This window comes from Nyctereutes procyonoides, unplaced genomic scaffold (assembly GCF_905146905.1).
Source record: "Nyctereutes procyonoides isolate TBG_1078 unplaced genomic scaffold, NYPRO_anot_genome, whole genome shotgun sequence".
NCBI lineage: Eukaryota > Metazoa > Chordata > Mammalia > Carnivora > Canidae > Nyctereutes > Nyctereutes procyonoides.
This window is the reverse complement of record NW_026575020.1, coordinates 13,183,912-13,204,877: the sequence shown is the minus strand read 5'-3', so window position 1 is coordinate 13,204,877 and position 20,966 is coordinate 13,183,912. Positions and strand designations below refer to the sequence as shown.

General features: G+C 41.3%; 1 protein-coding gene across 1 annotated transcript in view; it reads right to left on the bottom strand.

Moving 5' to 3' along the window:
- The window catches only part of ANKFN1 (ankyrin repeat and fibronectin type III domain containing 1), a 133,719-nt gene extending 113,622 nt beyond the window's left edge, over positions 1-20,097 (bottom strand). Inside the window, exons 1-4 of the mRNA XM_055334416.1 lie at positions 19,897-20,097; positions 16,269-16,479; positions 3,069-3,263; positions 773-886 (exon numbers count right to left, since the gene is read on the bottom strand). Coding sequence (XP_055190391.1) covers positions 773-886; positions 3,069-3,263; positions 16,269-16,479; positions 19,897-20,082 — 706 coding nt within the window. The 5' untranslated portion in view covers positions 20,083-20,097. The remainder of the gene's footprint in view (positions 1-772; positions 887-3,068; positions 3,264-16,268; positions 16,480-19,896) is intronic.
- Between the last annotated feature and the right edge of the window lie 869 nt (positions 20,098-20,966).

Here is a 20,966-nt window from a genome sequence, read left to right as displayed (position 1 = left end):
TGCCCTAGTCTTTTTTCTCTTACATTTCACTGAGCCTTCTCATGAACCTCATCTCCCCTGGAGCCACGACTTGTCCCCTGCCCCTCTTCGGTCTGTCCTAGCATGTCCTTGCTTTGCAGGTGTAAGCTTGTGCTCACCCTTCTCTCCACTTGGAGGTTACTTCCCCCCAGTGTCTTCTAGTACAAATCCTAACCATTCTTGAAAGCCAAATACCACTTGCACCTTGGTGCTTTTCTGATCCTATCATGTTACCTCCCTCTTTCTTTTCTGACCCCCAATGTCCTTTGTGTCCTGTGTGTGTTTTAATCCTCAACTCTAGATACCTGCTATTACAGGTATCAATTCCTTATACTCTCTTAGTTCCGTATTTCACCCTCTGAGCTCCTGGGATTGAGGCCAATTCTGTGTAGTCCTGTCTCCAACCCTATGCTATGCATGAAATAGGCCCTCTGCAAATAAGAATGGAATTATTGATATTTTGGAGGGGCTTGGAATAATGACAGCCTGAGCCTATAGTTCACCCTGTGACTTTTTCTATTATTTATTTATTTATTTATTTGAGACACAGCGAGGCAGAGTCTGTGGCTTATTCTCATTCACCTTTCGCTTTGTACATGAGTGCCTATGGAAATATTTCAACTCAAAAAGTACATGGTATAAAAAAAAATCCTATCAGCAGGAAAAACAAACATGCAAAATGCACAACTGATCCCCAAACAACAGATTGTTTTTTAGGAAGAAGCAATGAAAAAAAAAATCAAGCGTCCAATACCTTTATATCTGGTTACTACAGCTGCGTTGACGCTAAGAGGCTCTTGAAAGCTGACAGTGAGTGATGTACTGCTGGTTACCATGAGACAGGCATTGGTTGGCACCTCGGGGGCTCCTAAGACAGAAGGAAAAACATAAGGATCTTAACATCACAAATCCTTTTTAAACAATGTTCCTGCCTCTTCAAAGGATACCCTGAAACACACACTATGGAAACATTTGTTTGTAGAGCCTAATAGCTTTTGCTTTTGAACATTTTCATTAGAAGTCTCAATGGCCTTTATTTGTTGCCATCGTGGTCTTATTTGAGCATTAGAACATCTTCTGAAGGGGTAAATAATACCAGTTAAGCCTTCCCAAAGTATCCTGGAAACACAACAGGAGTTTGGCCTGGACCAGTGGAAAGGAGGCCAGAAAGCGTTAGCACGAACTGGCTATTGATAGATAGAGACTGTTACATTTCATAAAGTATCTTCCTATAAATCATTTCATTGGAGCTTTTGTGCAACCCTCTGGGGTAGAAAAGGCAAGTAAAGCATGTGCCTGTTTAGGATGATAAACCTGCAGCCCAGAGAGGCCACACTACTCATTCAAGGACACAGCAAAGACACACCGGATGAAAACCCATGGCTTCAGATGCCGGATTCTGGGCTCTTCCCAGGATAGAATGCCAACCTGCCTTGCTCGCATGCTGCCTCCTGTGACATCAAGTAACACTTTCTGAGAAAGAATTCATGGATGGGAGTCCTGCCTGTTAACCTCGGGTTTCAGAGGACTCTCGATAGTTTCAGGTGTTTCTTAACACCCAGAAGATGTTTTGTGAGTTAGAAAATTACCCCCCAAATGGCAATAAGTCTAAAACTATGACTGCTTCTAGTAGTAATCTGTCCTAAATGAGGCACAACAGCAAATGCATTTATTAAAACAATGGTTGATTGTCTCTCTCTCTCTTTTTTTTTTTTAAATAAAAAAACAGGGGCAACCCCGGGTGGCTCAGTGATTTAGCACTGCCTTCGGCCTAGGGCGTGATCCTGGAGTCCCGGAATCGAGTCCCACATCGGGCTCCCTGCATGGAGCCTGCTTCTCCCTCTGCCTGTGTCTCTGCCTCTCTCTCTCTCTCTCTCTCTCTCTGTCTCTTATGAATAAATAAAATCTTTAAAAATAAATAAAATAAATTTAAAAATGTATCGGCATTGCTGAGATTAATTTTTTTTTAAAGATTTTATTTATTCATGAGAGACACAGAGAGAGGCAGAGACATAGGCAGAAGGGAAAAGCAGGCTCCTTACAGGGAGCCCAATGCAGGACTCAAGTTTAGGACTCTAGGATCACACCCTGAGCCGAAGGCAGATGCTCAACCAAATGAGCCACCCAGGTGTCCCAGATTGTTAATTTTGAAAGCACACTTTCATTGATGTTGCTTAAGCTGTTTGCTTTAAGAGAAAGGATTAGGCTTAGATTCAGTCCTTAGTATACAGTACTACTTTAGAGAACAAGATTTTCACTGCCTTTGGTCTTTATCTATAGCACAAAACAGTGGCACATATTTCCAAACTGATGAGCTCATTTTTCCCTTAAATTTCAATTCTCATGTCTCATTTGTTTTATTGTTGTTAAGATCTACTTTTGGAACAAGTTTTTAGTATTTCTTAAGTGTTTGAATTTTGATTTTTCTTATATTATGGGCTGCTATAAGCAGTACCTTCCAGTGCTAATGAGCATTATCCAGAAAAAAGGCTTTTCTTAAAACAAACAAAAAGAACTGATGAAGAGAATGGAAGTGCAGACAAAGCATAATTCAGGAGCTGACTATCCTCTGTGGCCTGTATTAACCGAACGTTGGTTTGTGTAAGTGCTTTATAAAAAATGCAGTAAAGAGTTGAAAACAACTTAAACTTGGGTTGGAGGCAGAAACTGGACAAATAGGCAAACAAATATTTTCCACCTCCACATCCCAAAATATAGCCACTTAGGGTATCAGACCATCCAGGTTATTAGGCATTAAGGCGTATCGGGTGGAAAGTGCTAGATGAGTGTGACATGGTGGAGAGAGGCCAGCAGCACTGAAGCCTCATGGCTGTGGTCAGAGAACCTATCAGGAGCCAGAAAATCAAGCAAGACAAAAGATCCTTTTACAGCCTCCCAGAGCCCTCGCTCCAAATAGGCTGACAACGGCCATCCATGACCCTGTAGCAGAGTGGCAAAAAAAAAAAAAAAAAAATCAGTGAAAGAAGGCCTGGCTGTCTCCAACCAACTTGGTTTCTAGTTAAACACAGAAGTCCTCTGCTTATACTCACTGGCATGCTCGAAGCCCGTTCTCATGCGTCTATAGAGCCGACACCTCCACTCCCAAGCTTTCAGCTGTTTCTCTTTCTCTGTATTGTCCAGGCCGAGTCCTTCATTTTCCACCTGGGCAGACAGCTCACTCACCCTCTGCTGGGCTTCCTGTACCAGTGAAGCGAGGTGCATTGCTCGGCTTTCCAGGCTGACAACTGAAGGGAAAGACATGGGTGACTCCTTTCTCTTTCTGGGGGAATGCTGCTTTGTTGGCAGGAGAGTTAGAGTTGACTAGGAGTTTGAAAAAATGCCCTGGGGTAAGTGGGATCTATGTTCCTTATCACCTGAATTATCCCAACAAAGTGTAAGTAGTGACATTTACAACCAGATTCAATGGCAAGTCCATCAATTTAAGATATTCTCATTGCCCTGTGGCCCTCTTGTCACATGCACCTCGAATAGCTGCCTAGCACAGTTCATTAGAATTCCACAATCAAGTACCCATGAGGACCACTTCTAACCCAGATGGCACATAATTGCTTCCATGATCTTTACAAAGACAAACACTCCGGACCAAAAAACTCTACAGGACTAGGAAGGTCCTTGGAAAAGCCACGAGGCAAGCTGCATTCTGTGAAAGTTGTTTGGTTTTTTTTTTTTTTTTTTTTTTTTTTTTTTTGTAGAACCTGATTTGAATGTTCTGTTATTATCCCACTCTGTCCAGCTCATAGACATTTTTGTATCTACGTCTTAGTGACGTAATTCTGTTATTAACCAATTTATTTATTGCTAACAAAGTGTTCCGCTACACTACCACTGCCACAGTAGCGCTATTGAGTTGTGACGATTATTGGGTGTGATTAGACAATGATCTTCTATCAATTCCATCTCTGATTGTGATCTCAGGGAGGGAATGGTCTCCGGAGATGCCAGGCTTGACAGCAAGCTCTACTACTCTTCTTGCTGAAAGATGTTACAGTTCGATATTTGTTTTACTCAATACATGTTATCTCCACAAAATTCACATTATGCCGTTCACCCGACCCTCCCTTGAGTGAATGAACATTGGTGACAGCGACAGAAGGCTTCACATTCTTGTGTCAAGTTGGGAAGCTGCTTCTTGGGGTTGCCCATGCTTTGACAGTCCCTCAGTCACTTGGGAGGAGCCCTCCCTGGTTAGTGGTATGGAGGCGACAGCCTCAGCATGGGTGTGTGGAAGGGAACCATGCAGAGAACGAAACAGGCCAGTATTAGGCTCTGCTGCTCGTCGCCAATATATGCTTGACACTCTATGTGACCAAAACAATATTTCCCCCTGGTGGGAGGGAAAGAAATCCAAACACTTCATTCTTCTAATTAAGGGGGGAAAATATTATGAAGATAACTCAAGTGAAAATTTGTTAGGTGTATTTTGAAATGGAAATTAGGTGGTTATATATTCATATTCTCTGTGTTCATAGGCATGTTTATATTAATTACAGGAAATGAATACTAATTTATTATTGCCCCTGCTCACCATCAGTCTAGATTTATTTACAGATGAGGTCAATGAAAAATTAGTCGAGTCTTATTTTTTCTTTTTCTTTCTTTCTTCTTTCTTTTTAAAGTTGCTGTTTAGAACACTCAGGACTGTGTTTTGCTGCAGATTTCTCATGGTTAATGAATGTTGCTGTAGCAGTCAATCATGTACTCTGAATACCGTCACACTTTTTTTAAAGCCTCAGTCATGAGCCATGACAGAAAAATAAACAAATAAATATAAAGCTAAAAAACTCTTTCACTGAGCAGCTACACTATGCAGAATCCCCCGGGAAGGCTAAAGGAGGCCAGAATAAATGATAATATAAGTGCTGTGGACGTAGGGAAGCAATGATGGTGTATGAACGTGGAGGCTCTGGAGAAAAAAAATACACATCCACACACGCGGGCGCATACTCCAGTGGAAAAATTGGCAATATTAGTAGCCTCAAGGTGCAATTTCCTGGAGCAGTGAGATTGACAAGTCAGTACTAAATGCTGTTAATTTAACTAACTTCAGATTAATGGTAGAGTCTGCTATGACTGGAGGCCTCAAACACAGTCTCATTATAGCCTTGCTGGGAAGGTCCTAAATATAGGCATTGACAGTTTAAAACAAATTCGTATACATTTGTGTATTTTTAGACATAGGTTAGGCGTCAGGGTTTGTGTCACAGTTTTCAGGTTGATTAATTGACCCAGTAACTGCACCCTCTACCCACGGCCCCCCTCCTTCTTCCACTCCAAATTATAGAGAAAATGGGGGAATTGTCCTTGCTAAGTCATTCAGTGAGCTTTTTATTGTAAGCCTGATGTTTGAATTGCATGCATGCGTCAACACTTGGGTGATAGACACATGATTTATAAAAATAAATTTTTCTAATACTATGAAATCCCCCCTATTAATTTTTATATCCACAACAGTTATTACTGGTGTGAATTCCAGGTGGCATTTCAGATGGACAGCTTCTCTTGAGCTATGCTTGGCTCCCCCTGAAATTTTTCCTGCTTTTCTTAGCACAACACACTTTGTTTTCTACACTTTCCCTTTCCTCCTAGGCTGTGGCCTTGACACTATTTGAGTTGTAATGGTGAAGGGATTCTATATGTTTAAGGTAGAGCATTTTTGCCTCTTCATAGGCTAAAGGGAAACCCATTTAATTTTATAGCCAGGTAAATTTTACAAGATCATCTAGATCACTGTGCTTCTCAAATTAAGATACCTAAACACTGACACAGTAAGGTGGTGGTGTTAGGAGGGGTGCAGTGGGTATCTCTGGAGCCACAAGATGAATATGTGCATCTTCCTGGGGCATCAGTTTCTCCATACAGATTTTGGTGAAAGCGTATTATTTAGAAATCAAACCAAACACTTCTGGAGGAGAATGGAAAAATTTCCCCCAAATTGAAAGTTGTTGTTTTTTTAACAGGAACTTTATAGAAATCTCTCCGTTCCCCCTTTTTTTTCCAGGCTAGGTCCCCAGGTACCCCTGAGGACACACTCACTTGCCTCTGTTCTTAGAGGTAATTCCATGGACGAGTAGAAGAGGCACTAGCTGAGCCAGTGGTTTCCAACCATTCCACCCGATAAAACTTTTATTATTTTTTTTCCTATGGATTTTGTAATAGCTTATTAAAATGTTCTCTTTTGAAAGATTTTCTGTATTGAGTACCAAATCAGCTGACTTAGAAAGTAATAATTTTTCTCCCTATTATTAATGACCTATATAACTGCCAATAGAAGCATCTCTTCAGTATGAGATAATCAACCTAGCAAAGTGGGTTAATATATTTTAAGCAGAAGCAATATGATAATTATATTAGACTGTGTAGTTTTATCCTGAGTAATGGTGTGAAGTTTAGGCTTTTCAACACCTTACAAACTATTCTGAGAGCCGCTTTCCTATTTTTGCCACCCCAGAATGAGAACATTTTAACCCCCTTATTTTATTATTTTTTTAACTCCTCTGTTTTAAAGATGAAGAAACCGAGACCCACCCAGGTGAGATGATTATCTAAGATCCAAGATTTTCTTAATAACCTTAAAGAAAGTGAACTTCCTCTAAACCAAATGGAATGCAAATTAACCTAGTGTTTATGTATTGCAATTTTCTAATTGCTATCGATTTGGCATGAGACTGGTGAGCTTATTTTGGGTGGCTGGTTGGACATAGAAACTAGAAAGGCTACATCTGTTGTATGATTGTTTCTCCTGTCCATCCACATCTCTTTTTCTTGGATCCTTTCCCCTTTACTTCCACACTCTGGGTATTTTCCTCTCCAGTGCAGAATTCCCGATCTGTTTGCGAGGTTTGGTCTTCTCTCTCTTATTGCAGTTGGTTCCTTCTCCAGCCAAGCAACTATCCCTCTGAACAGCCATAGCCAGCACAATAGAGGGTCTGTGAGTGTGTGGTGAGCCGTCCGGCTGGGGCAAGACCACTCGGCTGCTCCTGAAATAGGCCCCATGCTATTGTGGTGTTTAATTATCAACAGCATTTCTACCACCCAGTGTCTGAGTGGGTATTTGTTCTAAGACCTGCCCAGCTAATTAACTACGAGGTGGGGGTGGGGGTGGGGTGGGAACTTGGTGTTCAAAGAATACAATTACAGTTACTGTTTAAATCCTGAGATAAATAATGATCACACTGAATGTTTTTCCCTCACCATCAGACTCTAACCTATGGATTGCCTACTATATACTATTTCTTAATTTCGTCTTGCCCTGCAAATGATGAGTTTAGGCCTGGTCGATAATTGCTTAGAGACTGAAAATATAACTAGGGTAAAATGTTAACTAATTTTAATTCTTAACTGAAAGCTTTAGGGAATAATTTATTTGATTTGCCTGAAAAAAAATGAACATATTTGCCTATTACTGATGATATGGCATTTTGCAACTTAGCAACAACTTTGCTGTTGTTACTAGCATTTCTCTCTCTCTTTTGATGAGAAAAGGAGACACAAGACAATCATTTAGTCTCAATGTCTGAAGGAGCCTTAGAACCAGCACTAGATGACTCTTCTTATGACACCCTTGGCCCTGTGTGATTTTCTGCAGGAGAGGAACTTGCTGCTCAACAAGTTGGCCCTGTCCATTCTCACTATCAGTTTTAATTTTCAAGAGTTTAATTTAATTTTAAAGAGTTTGCTCATCCTGAGCTGAAATCCACTTTCCTATTATTTCCAAACTGGAGGCAAAGTGGTAAAGGGCTGTAGGTGATCGATCTAGGTTAAGCACTGCCTGTTATGAATGTGTGATCCTCACCAGTTTGAGCCCAAGTGTCTCCTTTGAAAAGTGGCATAATAAGCTGTCTCATAAGCTGCATTAAGTAATTGATAATCTTTACATAAATGACTCTCAATGGAGTTTTGTATTATCATTATCACACTCATTGGTCTGTGTTATAGTTTTAGGGGCACACAAAAATAAATACTTGTTTTCTAAAATAGCTCTGTGTTCTTCCATCAAAAACAAAACAAAACAACAAAACACAAAAACAAACAAACAAAAAAGAAACCTCTTGTTGCAGATAAAAATTTTCTGTCCCAACTAACATTCAGAAATATATTAGATACTAAATGGTGTCCATTTCAACTTTATCTGTTATTTCAAAGAGAAAACAGGGTCACTTAGGTATAAATCTTGAATTGTAAGCCAATGTCCTCAGGGCAACCAAGAATAGCAGTAAATAAAATTTATCTTTGCTGATCATAAGTGACAACCTTCTAACAACCTCACAACTAACTTGTTTGCAGGTAGGAATATCAAAGGAAATACTATAGAGGAGTCCAAAAATTAAATATTTTTTAATTCAAAAACTCTCATACCAGAAAAACTCAAAACCTCAGTTTTAATTTACCTGTCCCACTGAGATTCCGGAGTCAGAATTCACTTTGGCTTCATTCAGGTCTCAGCCTGTTGTCTTAGTTTCAGATTTTCCGAAGGACTTTGAGAATGTGGTTCCAAAGAGTTTTAGAGATTTGGAGATTAAATGTTTCATTTTAATTACTGTGGAGCTTTCTCCTCCTAGAACTCATTACACCCTGGACATAAGGCTCTGGAATGTTCTTCCCTGCTATTTTCCAGCAGAATGTGGATTCAGAAAGCCATATTATATAGTTTAAGTTGTAATTGTGGTTCTCTAGGAAGCCAGAGCCAATGACACAGAGGGAGACTTCCAACCTAAGCCTCCCAAACTCCAAAGGGCAAATGGATATCTCTAAAACAAGCATTAAAAAAAAAAAAAAACAAAAAAACAAAAAAAAAAAAAACGCTTGATGAAATTATTTAGAAAATCCAAAGCAGATCACTGAATGATGTCACAGTTTCAGTATGAAAGAAGATAACCATATCTTCTGCTGATACTTTCATTGCTGTCTAATAGAACTGTAGTGTAAGCCATATCATTTATAATTTCCTAGCAGTGGCATTAAAAAAGAAAAAAAAGTACTGAGCATTGTTGGAGGGAGGTGGGTTGAGGGGAGTAGATGAGGATAGGTTAAACAGGTGATGGGTATTAGGGAGGGCGCTTGTTGTGTTGATAACTGGGTGCTATATGTAAGTAATGGATCACTAAACTCTACTCCTGAAACCAACGTTATAGTCTGTTTAACTAACTAGAATATAAATAAAAATTGAAAATAAAATAAAGTAAAATAAAAACGTTAAAAAAAGTGATATTAACCTTAATAATCTATTTTAGTTAACTAGGTAGATCCCAAATATTATCTCAACATGTAATCAATATAAAATTATAAATGAGATAGCATATAATTTATATGTATAATAAATATATACAAATAAATACATGTAATATATATAATAAAATATATTTTATTGTACTTAAGCCTTAAAAATTCAGTATAAATTTTACATTAAGAACACATTTTAATTTGGACTAAATGCATTTCAAATACTCAGTTGTCATATGTGGCTGGTGGCTCCTGGGTTGGAACAGTGTAGTTGTAGAACATAAAACTCCACAAACATTAAAAAGTGCTTGTATTGTGCAGTGTTTTTCAAAATACAAACTATACAACAGATGGGCAAAATATTTAGATTTTTTACTGGAAACTCCTGGATTGTTCTATATTGTTTTTGATATTTATATTGGCTAGCAATTTTTTGATCATGTACAGTGTTCCAGGAAAATAGTTTAAAGCTGTTATTACACTTAATCCTCAACAACTCCAGATAGATAGTGGGGCAGCCAGCCTCCAAGAGGGCTCCCAATGATTTCTATCTCCTAGTATTCACACCATGTTACACTGTACCAGAGTTGGTCTGTGTGATCAACAACATTCAGCAGGAAATGATAATATGTCATTCCTGAGATTAGGTCATAAAAGACACTGTTGCTTCTACCTTGGTTTCTCTCTCTCAGATCATTTGCACTGGGGGAAGCTAACTGTCATGTCAGGGCGTAGAGCTATAGAGAGGCCCATGCAGGAAGGAATGTAAGTTTCTTGCCAATGGTCACTCTGAGTAAAGTTGGAAGTGGATCCCCCAGCTCAGGCATAACTGATAGCAACAGTTATGTTCGGGGAATTTAGGGATGGGGTCTAGACTGTGAGCATATGCATACAGAAGGGTTGAGTGAGTTGTCAGAGGTATCTTTTAACTTTACCTATAATGTTTTCATGTTTTACAAGGAGAGTGTATTTTGTGTTGCAAGACTATTTAAAAATTAAAAACAAGAGAATGAAAGGACAATTAACTCTTGGAGATGAGGTGAATAGAACTTAGGCTGTGTCGGCCTGAGTCTAAATAACTATTTGGAAATATAAAAAAAGATCAATTCACTCAGCATTTAGTAAAATCAGTCCCTTCAAAATAAATAATATATTCCCACCCTTCAAAAGAAGTAACCTTAGGATTCATTCAGTTCAATTCAACACATATTTATTGAGGGCTCACAGTTTGCTGGGGATACCATAATGAATAAGAAAGGTTCTGCTCAGTGGAGTTTACATTCTAATGCAGGAGAGACAGAGAATAAGCAAATAAAAAGAAAAAAAACATGTAGTGATAAGTACTACATAGAAAATTAAAATAATGTGATTAGAAAGTGACTTTTGACTTTGGACTTGGTGGCCAAAGAAAGCTTCATGTGAAGATATGACATCTAAGTGGAAATGTTAGGAAGGAGTTGGCCAGGTAATTATCATAACCAAAAGCATTCAAGCACTACCTGCAGCAGGAATAGCTAGGGCAGAAGCCCTCTGGGAGGAAAGTGCAGAGTGTTCAGGAGATGGGAGGGAGGTGGTGGGGCTGGTGTACCATGGATGAGGGGTGAGCACTATGAGATGAGGCATGAGTAGCAGGTCTGTAAGTCAGGGTGAGGATTTGTACACCTATTTTAATGAAGCAAATAAAAACACCCAGGGACTCATTCTAGGGACCTGCCTCAAACTTGTTCTTTACATATTCTTAATGGTTGCAAATCTTTGTCCTTTGAGGGTGGATTTGATTTCAGGAAACCTCTCTAAATCATTTGAAGCCAAGTCTGGTAACATGCAGGGTGATGACGCTGGGCAATGCTGTTTTGGAACAAAAATCAGGTGTGACTCTAAGCAACGAGTCAGATTTTCTCATAAACTGACTCAGAGGACAAATCCAAAAGTGTTTAGAGCAATGGCAGCTCTGTTGGAGCAAGTGTGGGGTCTCCCATGAGGACCATGTTAAAGGATAACATTTGTTTGGATTGTAGACTTTCTGGTGTGTTTGTTTACATAAAGCCAGCCTCATTAGTTTATAGTCACACCTCTTAGACGTGCCCTGAACTGGTCCCAGCACCAACACAATCCCTGGACTACTGCAGAAACCAGCGGTGCATCCTGACAAGTCTGCCAAAATTGTAACACCGGTGTCTGCACCACACACACATGACAGCCACTCGGCAATTGCATTTTATGAAGTAACTGCACATAACTAATTCTGGGTGACATCTAGTTCCAGAGGCAATATCTGAGAGAAAGGAAGTGAGTTCACAGAGAAAAGCAGAAAGGGTCTGTAGAGAAGGGAGGACACAGCTGTAGAGAAGGGCAGAGAGACTAAAGTTGAGGAGCAGTCCACCATTCTCACCGGTCCACATTATCCAACAGTGTAAAACTGAAAACTGGCTACATCCACAACCAAGTTCTACAACAGTACCTGGAAAATAACAACACAACAATAGCAAAAGGTACTCCCAGGTATAAATTACTGAAAGGTTTACAGGTATTTCCCATACATTGTGTATGTACTACATATATAACTCATGTGTGTGTCTATGTGTCTAAATTCAACACCTTTAATTCCCAGCAGCCTAAGACAGGGGGTTCAAAATTTCCGCTGAAAATTTCTAAACACCTACTGTATGTCAGGTACTGTGGTCAAAAAGACAGACAAAATCCATGTAAGTGACCAGATTTGCACATGATAAGTATACAAAAGAACTAGTTTCTTTATGATCACTGTTTATAGACCCTAGATGATGCCAAATAAACAGCAGTCTCAGAAAGGCAAGGAGCTTACTGATGATTCAGCAATTCTTCCCAGAGACTGCTGAACTGGGATTTGAGGGGAAGGGGCAGGATATGAGTCAGTCAGAGTAAGGGAAGGGTTTATAACTGGGGACGTTCACCAACGGAGATAAGTCTTTCTCAGATAGCATTTGTTCAATTGAGCAGGAGCCATGGCAACTGGGATACTGAATGGATGGAACATTCAAAGGCAGAGCCCCTGGGTGTCCCGAGGTGCCTGTCTACATTAGCTGTCTTAGCTCTTGTCCTTTTGGAGTCTGTGCAGGTTTCTTGAGCTCAGCATACCAGTCCAAGTGGAAGTACGTGGGATTCTACTTTCATAATGCCTAATGCTGTCTTCTAAAAGGAATGAGATACTTTGCTGCTTGCCTAAGGTGGCAAGAACAGAAAAAAGTCCCTGAATAACGATAGCAGATTGATCTAATGAACAGGCGGGGTTCTGTGTGTATTTAACCTTGGGGCAGTGTGCAAGTTCGAGTGACCACTTCTGGGACTTTCCCTATGAATAAGGAATGAGTACATGGTTGAGTTTCAAGCCATGTTATTAAGGAACACCTTGATATAGCATCATGGTTCAGAGGCTAAAGACTGGAAGACACTGCTGACCAATAGTTGAGAGTTAAGTCCTGAAACTCATCTTGTGTCTTTGTGATTCCTGCCATGAACCAGGGCAAATCACAGAGGACTTGCTTCTGAGTTGTGCTGGGATTCTTGGTTGGCAGAGTGGAAAAAGTATTGGGCTGCTTTTCAGAAGGGAACACACAGGAGAGGGAAAGACAGAAAATAAAACCCTATTAGAAACTCTGCACTCTGCTTTGAAATACTTGATGGGCATTAGAAGAAGAAGGGAAGGAGAGTCAGGGAAGGAAAGAATTGGAGTGTGACAGTGAGCGTGCTAATGCTTTTTACACAATTACCAAAGCATTTAATATAGAGGATCTGGGTTCAAATCATAGTTCTACCACTTACTGGCTTTGTAGCATTGGGTGAATTATTTGAATTTCCTTATTCTAGTTTCCTCATTGATCAAAATGAGGAAATGAACTCCCATCTCACAAGCCAGTTTTGAGGACCCAATGAGGTGACGCAGGTGAAAGGATTTTTACAATGTGTGAAACACTCTAAGAACCTAAGACCCCATTGTTATTTTTCTTCTGTTATATCCTGCCTCTGCAGCTTCTGGGGAACAATTTGCAGCAGGTGTTTGCTTATCTGCTTCTGGCTGGTGGACCATGGTTTTTCTCACAGGCTGGCTCACACTCATGCACAGAAGCAATTCTATTCCTTTTGTACTTGATATATCAAATGAATTAAAAATCCCTGAAAACAGATTGTGCTTTTCTATCAAGCCTCTCTTTAATAGGAATGGCACCTGAGAGTATAGAACAGAATGAAGAAATCTACCATAGGAATTTCAGCAAATGGTACAAAGGGAAAGATGCAGGGGCCCAGCAGCCACAGCCCTCTATAGTGATTATTTGGAGAAGCAGTAAGTTTGCATAGAAGGATCACAGGCATGGGTGTCCCACAGACCTGGGTTTGAGTCCTTGACATCCCTATTCACTCACCAGATGTGTGACCTTTGGTCAGTCACTTAACCTTTCAGAATCTATGCTACTGTGAAAATCAGAGATAAGGCTTCACAGCTACTCAATCAATATTCCTTTGCCACCTTTACACAAGTGGGAGTCGGTACCGGGTACAATCTCTGACTTCTTGGGTGGCCAAGGTGACTTCGGTGTCCTAGTCCCTGGAGGCTGAAACCTGGGTTTATCTCTCACCTTCCTTCACAACTTTGTGATGATGATTCTGGTTATTATCCCAGAGGGAATGAGAAAAACCAGGGACCTTTGGAATGAGTTTGCTTTTGGTTTAACGAGATATTTAGTATCTGGGCTCTTTTGTGGAGATTTAATTATGCACGAGGGGACTTGGGGAGATTGGGAGTCTCATTGGTTTCACAGAAAATGCAGAATTTTTTGTAGTGTCGCAGGTAAGTGGGACTAATGTTTCGTCCAGCCCAGTGCAGGCAACATCTGGATGAATGGTTTCCTTGTTCCTATAGAATGGGGCTCAGTCTGCATTCTCTGTGTTCAGACCCTCTGATTCTCCCCCCACCTCTCTCACTGGATCTTTGGAACAGACGTTATTTGCAACGGAAGTTGGAAGGTAGCAAAGATGACTGTTCGATTTCTTCCACCCACATTTGCCCACTCCTTTGCGCCTCCCATTCCACTAGAGAGCAGCGGCACTTTGACGATGGAACGCTTACTGAAAAGCCCCAACTCTATGAACCCAAATCCTCACTCTGTCTGACATGGATGTGGTGAACTCAGCATTTTTAAAAGAAAGAGTTTTCTGATACAAGGAGCTGCCTCTGTACCTAGTCTTTGGGTGGTGGGGGTTTATGAAATTTAGGAACAGAGATGTGGCCTCTAATTATATATTTGCTTGCTTCTCTTTCAGCCTTCTGGGTCTCACCACTTGGAAGTAAGTGAATCAGTATTAGTGAAAGTAACAGTTTGATGAGTTTACTTTTTTCTTTTAGGAAACATAAAAACTATGGCTGAAAGCCACTGTGGTCATTGGGTCAGAGAGTTTGCACCAAGGGGAATGTGAGTGCCTACCTCAGAATGTTGCCGTGAGGCTTAAAGGAGTGAATGCATGTAAAGTGCTCAGAATAGTGCCCAGCATGGGCTGAGGGCTATGCGACTTTGTCCTGTCCTCTCCTGGGTCAGGTCTGCTGCTGGCCCCAGGGCAGCTCCCTTTGGCATGTATTATCAGCTCTACTTCAGAATACATCCAGAAGGAAGCCAGTCCTGAAAGACTACACATTATATGATTCCACTGATTGTCCTGAATGGGCAAATCTATAGAAAGAGGAAGTGGATTAGTGTCTGCCTAGGGCGGGAAGAGTGGAGGGGTGTTGGAGAATGAGAGGGTATGAATGATGAAAATGGCCTAAAACTGATTGTGGTCGTGGTTGCACATTGTGCATATACCAAAAACCATCGAACTGTACACGTGAAATGGGTGTACAGGGAATTATATCTCAATAAAGCTGTTCAAAGATACATCCAGAATTCCACCCCTGCTCACCATCAATGTCACTACTATGCCAGTCCAAGCCACTGCATCTGTCTCCTGAACCCCTAAAACAGCCTCCTAACTGGTCTTCCTAATTCCACAGTTGTACCACCATTGTCTATTCCCTGTGGAGCACGGTAGTGATCTCTTCAAATGTAAAGCAAAATATGTCATTCATCTGCTTTAACTGCTCTCCTGTCTCCCCATCACATTTATAATCAAAGTGAGCATCTTACCAAGGCCTGCAAGAGCCCGAACAATCTTCCTTGGTGATCACTCCCCCCCCCCCCCGATTTATGTGTTATGGCCACACTGGGCGGGTTTTTCAAACACAGTCTCATTTCTGCCTGCCTCCACACCTTTCTGTGTGCTGCTCACTCAGCCTAGAATTTGACCCCACAACTCATCATGGCTCATTCCCTGGTACCATGTAGGACCAGGCTCAAATATCACCGCATCAGGGAGGCTTTTCTTGCCCAAACCTATTGGGAATAGTCCCCACTCCATCAATCTCTAGCCACTCACTTATTTTATTTTCTTCATAGCATTCATCACTATTTGAGTTTACAATTTAATTGATCTGTTTAGTTGTCTATTGGAAGTCTCCTCCACTATCATGTAAGTTCTATGACAATAGGAATTTTATCTTGCTCACCATGGCATTCCTGGTGCCCTATCCTCAGTGTTTGTTGAATGAATGAGTGACTGAATGAAACCACCACATGACTGTGGACACAAGACACTAGCACATGAACAACTTTTCTATGCATACTTCCCTTCCTATTTTATAGCTTCACTTGGTGTGCTTCACATATTTTAAAACTTGGGTTAAATTTTTAGGAGGAAGTTCTTTCCAGGTTCCTTTTCAATTCCACTCAGTATATTCCATTTAGGGTGTAACTTGATGCCGAGACTGGTTAAACCACTATTGCTATTTGCGTGAAAGTCCATGAAAACATGTAAAGGAATTCGGGGCCTATCCTTTTTCAAATGTTCCTGCTCTAAATGTCAGCAATGGCCACTTTGGTGGCATGAAGCTGGGTCTAGCCTTAACAGTACATGTTTTTATTTTTATTCTGAAGTTTACTTACAGTGTGGACTTTCTCGGGCCCCTGTCCTCAGAAGAATCCGAGCAATGGGCACATTGTTGGTCATGATGGCAATATCCAGAGGCGTCAACCCCTCACTGTTAGGTGTGTTGAGATCTAGTTCTTCTGGTGTGTACTGATACAGGAGGATCTGCACAGCATCCATGTCCTGTTGTTCAACTGCCTCGAACATTGCTTCATTGCCCTGGAAGTTCTGGGGAACAAGAATACTGGGAGGTTAGCACACTTTCATACACTGGCTTGCCATTGCTGGTCCTAGTGTCCTCCACTGACATTCCGTGCTCCGTACTGACACAAGAATAATCTGACTAAAGTTGATGATGTTACATATCCCTTCCTTTCGACAACTCTTGAATAGCTCTCACTGCCTGCAGGCCAACTCCCCAGCTCCTAGAATCCTCTGAACTAACCTTAGCACCTTCTCGACCCAAAGCCCCAGCCACTAAGCACCTGGCATTTCTGAGTCCTCAAGGGAAGAGCTGAAGAGGTGGTGTTCAAGGAGGGTTTCAGTGGCTGGGTGGCCAACTGTGCTTAGCTGTTTTGATGTCAGTGACTGTATCCACATTCAATTTATCCCAACATACACAATTTTTTTTCTTAAGATTTTATTTATTTATTCGTGAAAGACACACACACATACACACACACAGAGAGAGAGAGAGAGAGAGAGAGAGAGAGAGGCAGAGGCACAGGCAGAGGGGGAAGCAGGCTCCATGCAGGGAGCCTCATGTGGGACTCGATCCTGGGTCTCCAGGATCACGCCCTAGGCCGAAGGTGGCACTAAACTGCTGAGCCACTCGGGCTGCCCCACACAACTTGTTAAACACAGTTGGACCCTCCCTCCATCTTTCTAATGGGCACTGATTGGATCTGGACATTTAGATGCACTGAGACCACGTCGTACGGCATGGCTGGTCTATAGATAAGAGCAAATACCAGCTTTCCTCAAACCAGTCTTCTTTGCAATACTGTCTGATAGGCCGTTACTGGGTGTCTTATGAGGAATGTAGCATGCAGTCATATAAATTTGGTGCATACTGGATTAAGCTGTGTTATTGCATTATTTTACTGTAAGACCTCTCAGAGCCTTTAATAATTCTAACACGCAGTTATGACTTTCCAATAGATGGGAAATATGACCTGTTTTAAATATTTGTTCAGAGAAAATTTTTTTTTAAATTGCATTTGTTTTAACTGCCCCTAGAATAGTATTCTATAGAACACAGTTTGGGAAAGTCTGGCATAGATAATGCAGCACAGGTCGCTGAAATGACGACTGGCTTGGAATTAAGATCACACTTTCCCTCCCTCTCATCCCCTCCTTCCCCATCTCCATGTCCCTACTATCACTCAGACCCAGACCATTGCCATCCCTCGCTTGGACGATGGCAGTGACCTGCCCATTGCTGGTCCTAGTGTCCTCCACTGACATTCCGTGCTCCGTACTGACACAAGAATAATCTGACTAAAGTTGATGATGTTACATATCCCTTCCTTTCTACAACTCTTGAATAGCTCTCACTGCCTGCAGGCCAACTCCCCAGCTCCTAGACTCCTCTGAACTAACATTAGCACCTTCTCGACCCAAAGCCCCAGCCACTAAGCACCTGGCATTTCTGAGTCCTCAAGGGAAGAGCTGAAGAGGTGGTGTTCAAGGAGGGTTTCAGTGGCTGGGTGGCCAACTGTGCTAAATGGGCCAAAAGTTGAATATTCAGAGGATACAAGTCACCTATAGAAAAATAATAGCTGATGACAATATGGTTACATTGAAAAGTTCTGTCAGAGGTTAATAGTAAAGGAGTAAAGCTCTGAATTCTCTCAAATATATATTTCTGCAGCTAATGGGAGAAGAGTAACACATATACTATTTATACATCTATCTGGTATCTTCTCCAGGAGTTGTCTGCTCTTTAAAAATGTTGAAATACTATTGGTCCTGACAGAGCACAGCGTTTGCCTGATTAAACTGTGCAAGATCTTCAGTGACCAAATATTTAGCTTGGCAGGGTTTATTTTTAGTATCATCAAAAATCAATTCTCTCCATCAAAGGCTGTAGGTCAGTGTAACTGAGCACATGATGCATGATTGAAATTTGAGGGAAATACAACGCTATTATGCAAATATATGTTTTGACAATGGGGTCCCAAGGGATACAACTATTTTTGGTACGCAGCTCTCTTTGCTCCAGGACTGGCTGTTGAATGGAGAAGTGTTTTGTCTACAGTCTGCCAAACTGAAGAGCCTCTGCCGCTGAGGCCATAACTTGGCCACCACCGAGCCCTCCCAGAAGATGAGCTTGAAATGAGACACTAGATGACAAAAGAGAAAGAACAAAGTTAGCATGCTGCCCTGTCCGCAGTTGTGTATTTGTCTGTGATTCCTCATATGCCTAATTTCTCATGTGCCATATTTGCTCTTACTCTTGAGTCATTTCCTCCTCCTGCTTTTGTTGGCAAACCCTAGCATGCTTCTCTCTGGGAAGGCGAGGGCTCATTTCTGTGTTAAACTCAAACAAGTGGTGCCATTACCCCCTGCAGAAATGCCCTTGCCGAGCATGGTAATATCATGCCCTCTGCTTTTACTGAGGGTTATCAGAAACTGCTCTCTGGGAAGCCTGAGTGGCTCAGCAGTTGAGTGCCTGCCTTGGGCTCAGGTCGTGATCCTGGGTCCGGGCATTGAATCCCACATTGAGCTCCCTGCAAGGAGCCTGCTTCTCTCTCTGCCCAAGTCTCTGCCTCTCCCTGTGTGTCTCTCATGAATAAATAAATAAAAACTTGAAAAAAAAAAAAAAGAAACTGCTCTATGATGTCTGTAATGTCACCAACATTGACCTTCCTTTTCCATCACATAATTCACTGTGGCATCTTATAAATTAGGCCAGGGGACTCAGCAACAGGAAAATATTAGTTTCTTCTGATAGACTAAAATACTTTCAGTTATCAGCTAAGTGGATGCTATACCCAACTGGGCTTCATTTTCTGCTTTGACTGACTGGGAACTCAGAGAGAAATGTCATGGCAAACTTTAGATACTATATTTATCTGAGATTTTAGTATATTTATTTCTCTTTCCATCCCCATTATTTTCTAGCTTTTTCTTTTTCACTCCTTCCTCTCTCCCTTCCCCACTCACTCTCTTTCTCTTTCTATCACTTTATTTATTTCCCATTATATAATACATACATATTTTTGGCCTAGATTCAGTTTTGAATACCTTGGAAAAGCATATGGGCCATACATTATAAATAGGTAAATGAAATGTTCATTGTTCATTTGCTATCTGAATGAACACTGGAGCTCTCAGAAAGGCTATTTAATTCATGCTCTGTATTTGTCAAACTGCCATTTTGTTGTTGTTGTTTCTTTGATTCATTAGAGAAAGAAAAACTAAGAGAAAAGAAAGAGCAAGACATGAAAAAGAAAGGGAAACTCTCCCACTGAAGTTCCGGCTCACAGTACAGATGTGTGCCATTCCTGCCTTACCTGATTCTCAGCATTTGTAAAACTGCAAATGCAGGTGCAGAAGTACATGTAGAGCATCTTAGAATCTCCTTCAACCCAAACATGGCTGCACAAATTAAGCAGAGAAAAGAATAAAGAGTGTTATTACCACTGAGGTCTTTCTGAGGCTCAGTCGTTCTGTTCTTGTTCGAAAATAGGCCTCGTCGAAGGAAGAGTGGCTCCCCTTCAGTTTCTCAGAGAGGTTTCTGTACAGGCGTTTGGCGGCATTGGGAGACGATGGGGCACTGTGTTTCTTTGACTGAGAAAGATGTAGATTCTGCATTTGTTGGGTCATTTTCACACAGCAGTTCCTAAGAGGAGGAAAATCTGATGTGGTATCATTTACACAAGATAATTATAAGTTGACAAAGAATTTTATCACCAGTAACCATCTGGAATCCTAATAAAATGCTGTAGCTGGAAGGGACCTTGGAGAGGAGGCCCAGTTTCTTCATGTTATAGACTAGAAAGCTGAAACCCACAGCCACATAGCTAATTGGGGGCAAGAATGATATGACAACATCTATTTACCATTTAAACATACACATTTACATACAAACATATGTATGACTTGAGTCTGAAGCCTTTTGGTCTCTATCCCACTGGGAGGAAGTGTCTCAAATTTATAACCCAGGGGTTCTGTTCAGTTCCTCTTGGGTATATGTAATTGGGATCTTTCTACCTACCTCCTTTTAGATGCTGCCCTCTGTTGGGTGTGGTTGTTCCCTGCAGATACCCCTTTCCTTGAGGTGTTAAATTGTGCCTCTTGTCTAAGACTTGGTGAGTTACCTCAGTGCCCAGAAGTTTGGGGGATTTGTACGCATAGGTCCATCCCTGCTCACCCCAGATACCCCAGAGAGTATCCTCCAGGGCTGTCACTACTGCCATTCTCCAAGTTGTACTTGACTGCTGTTCCACAAATTTCTAAACAGTTCCTCACCAATGTCATACTTGCAGTCAGTTTCCAGGAAATCAGCCTTGCCATTTCAAAAGCCATCCACCATTAAGCTGGGTATTGCTACTTAAATATTGATGCTCCTGAGGCTCTGGCTGCCTGGCATGCATCTGTGTATTGGATAAGCAAATGCACAAATGAAATAACTGGCCGAGGCAGTTATGTGCCAAGTGTTCCACCCCAGGGGAGCCTCTGGTACACTGGGACCAGGTCTCTCTGGAACA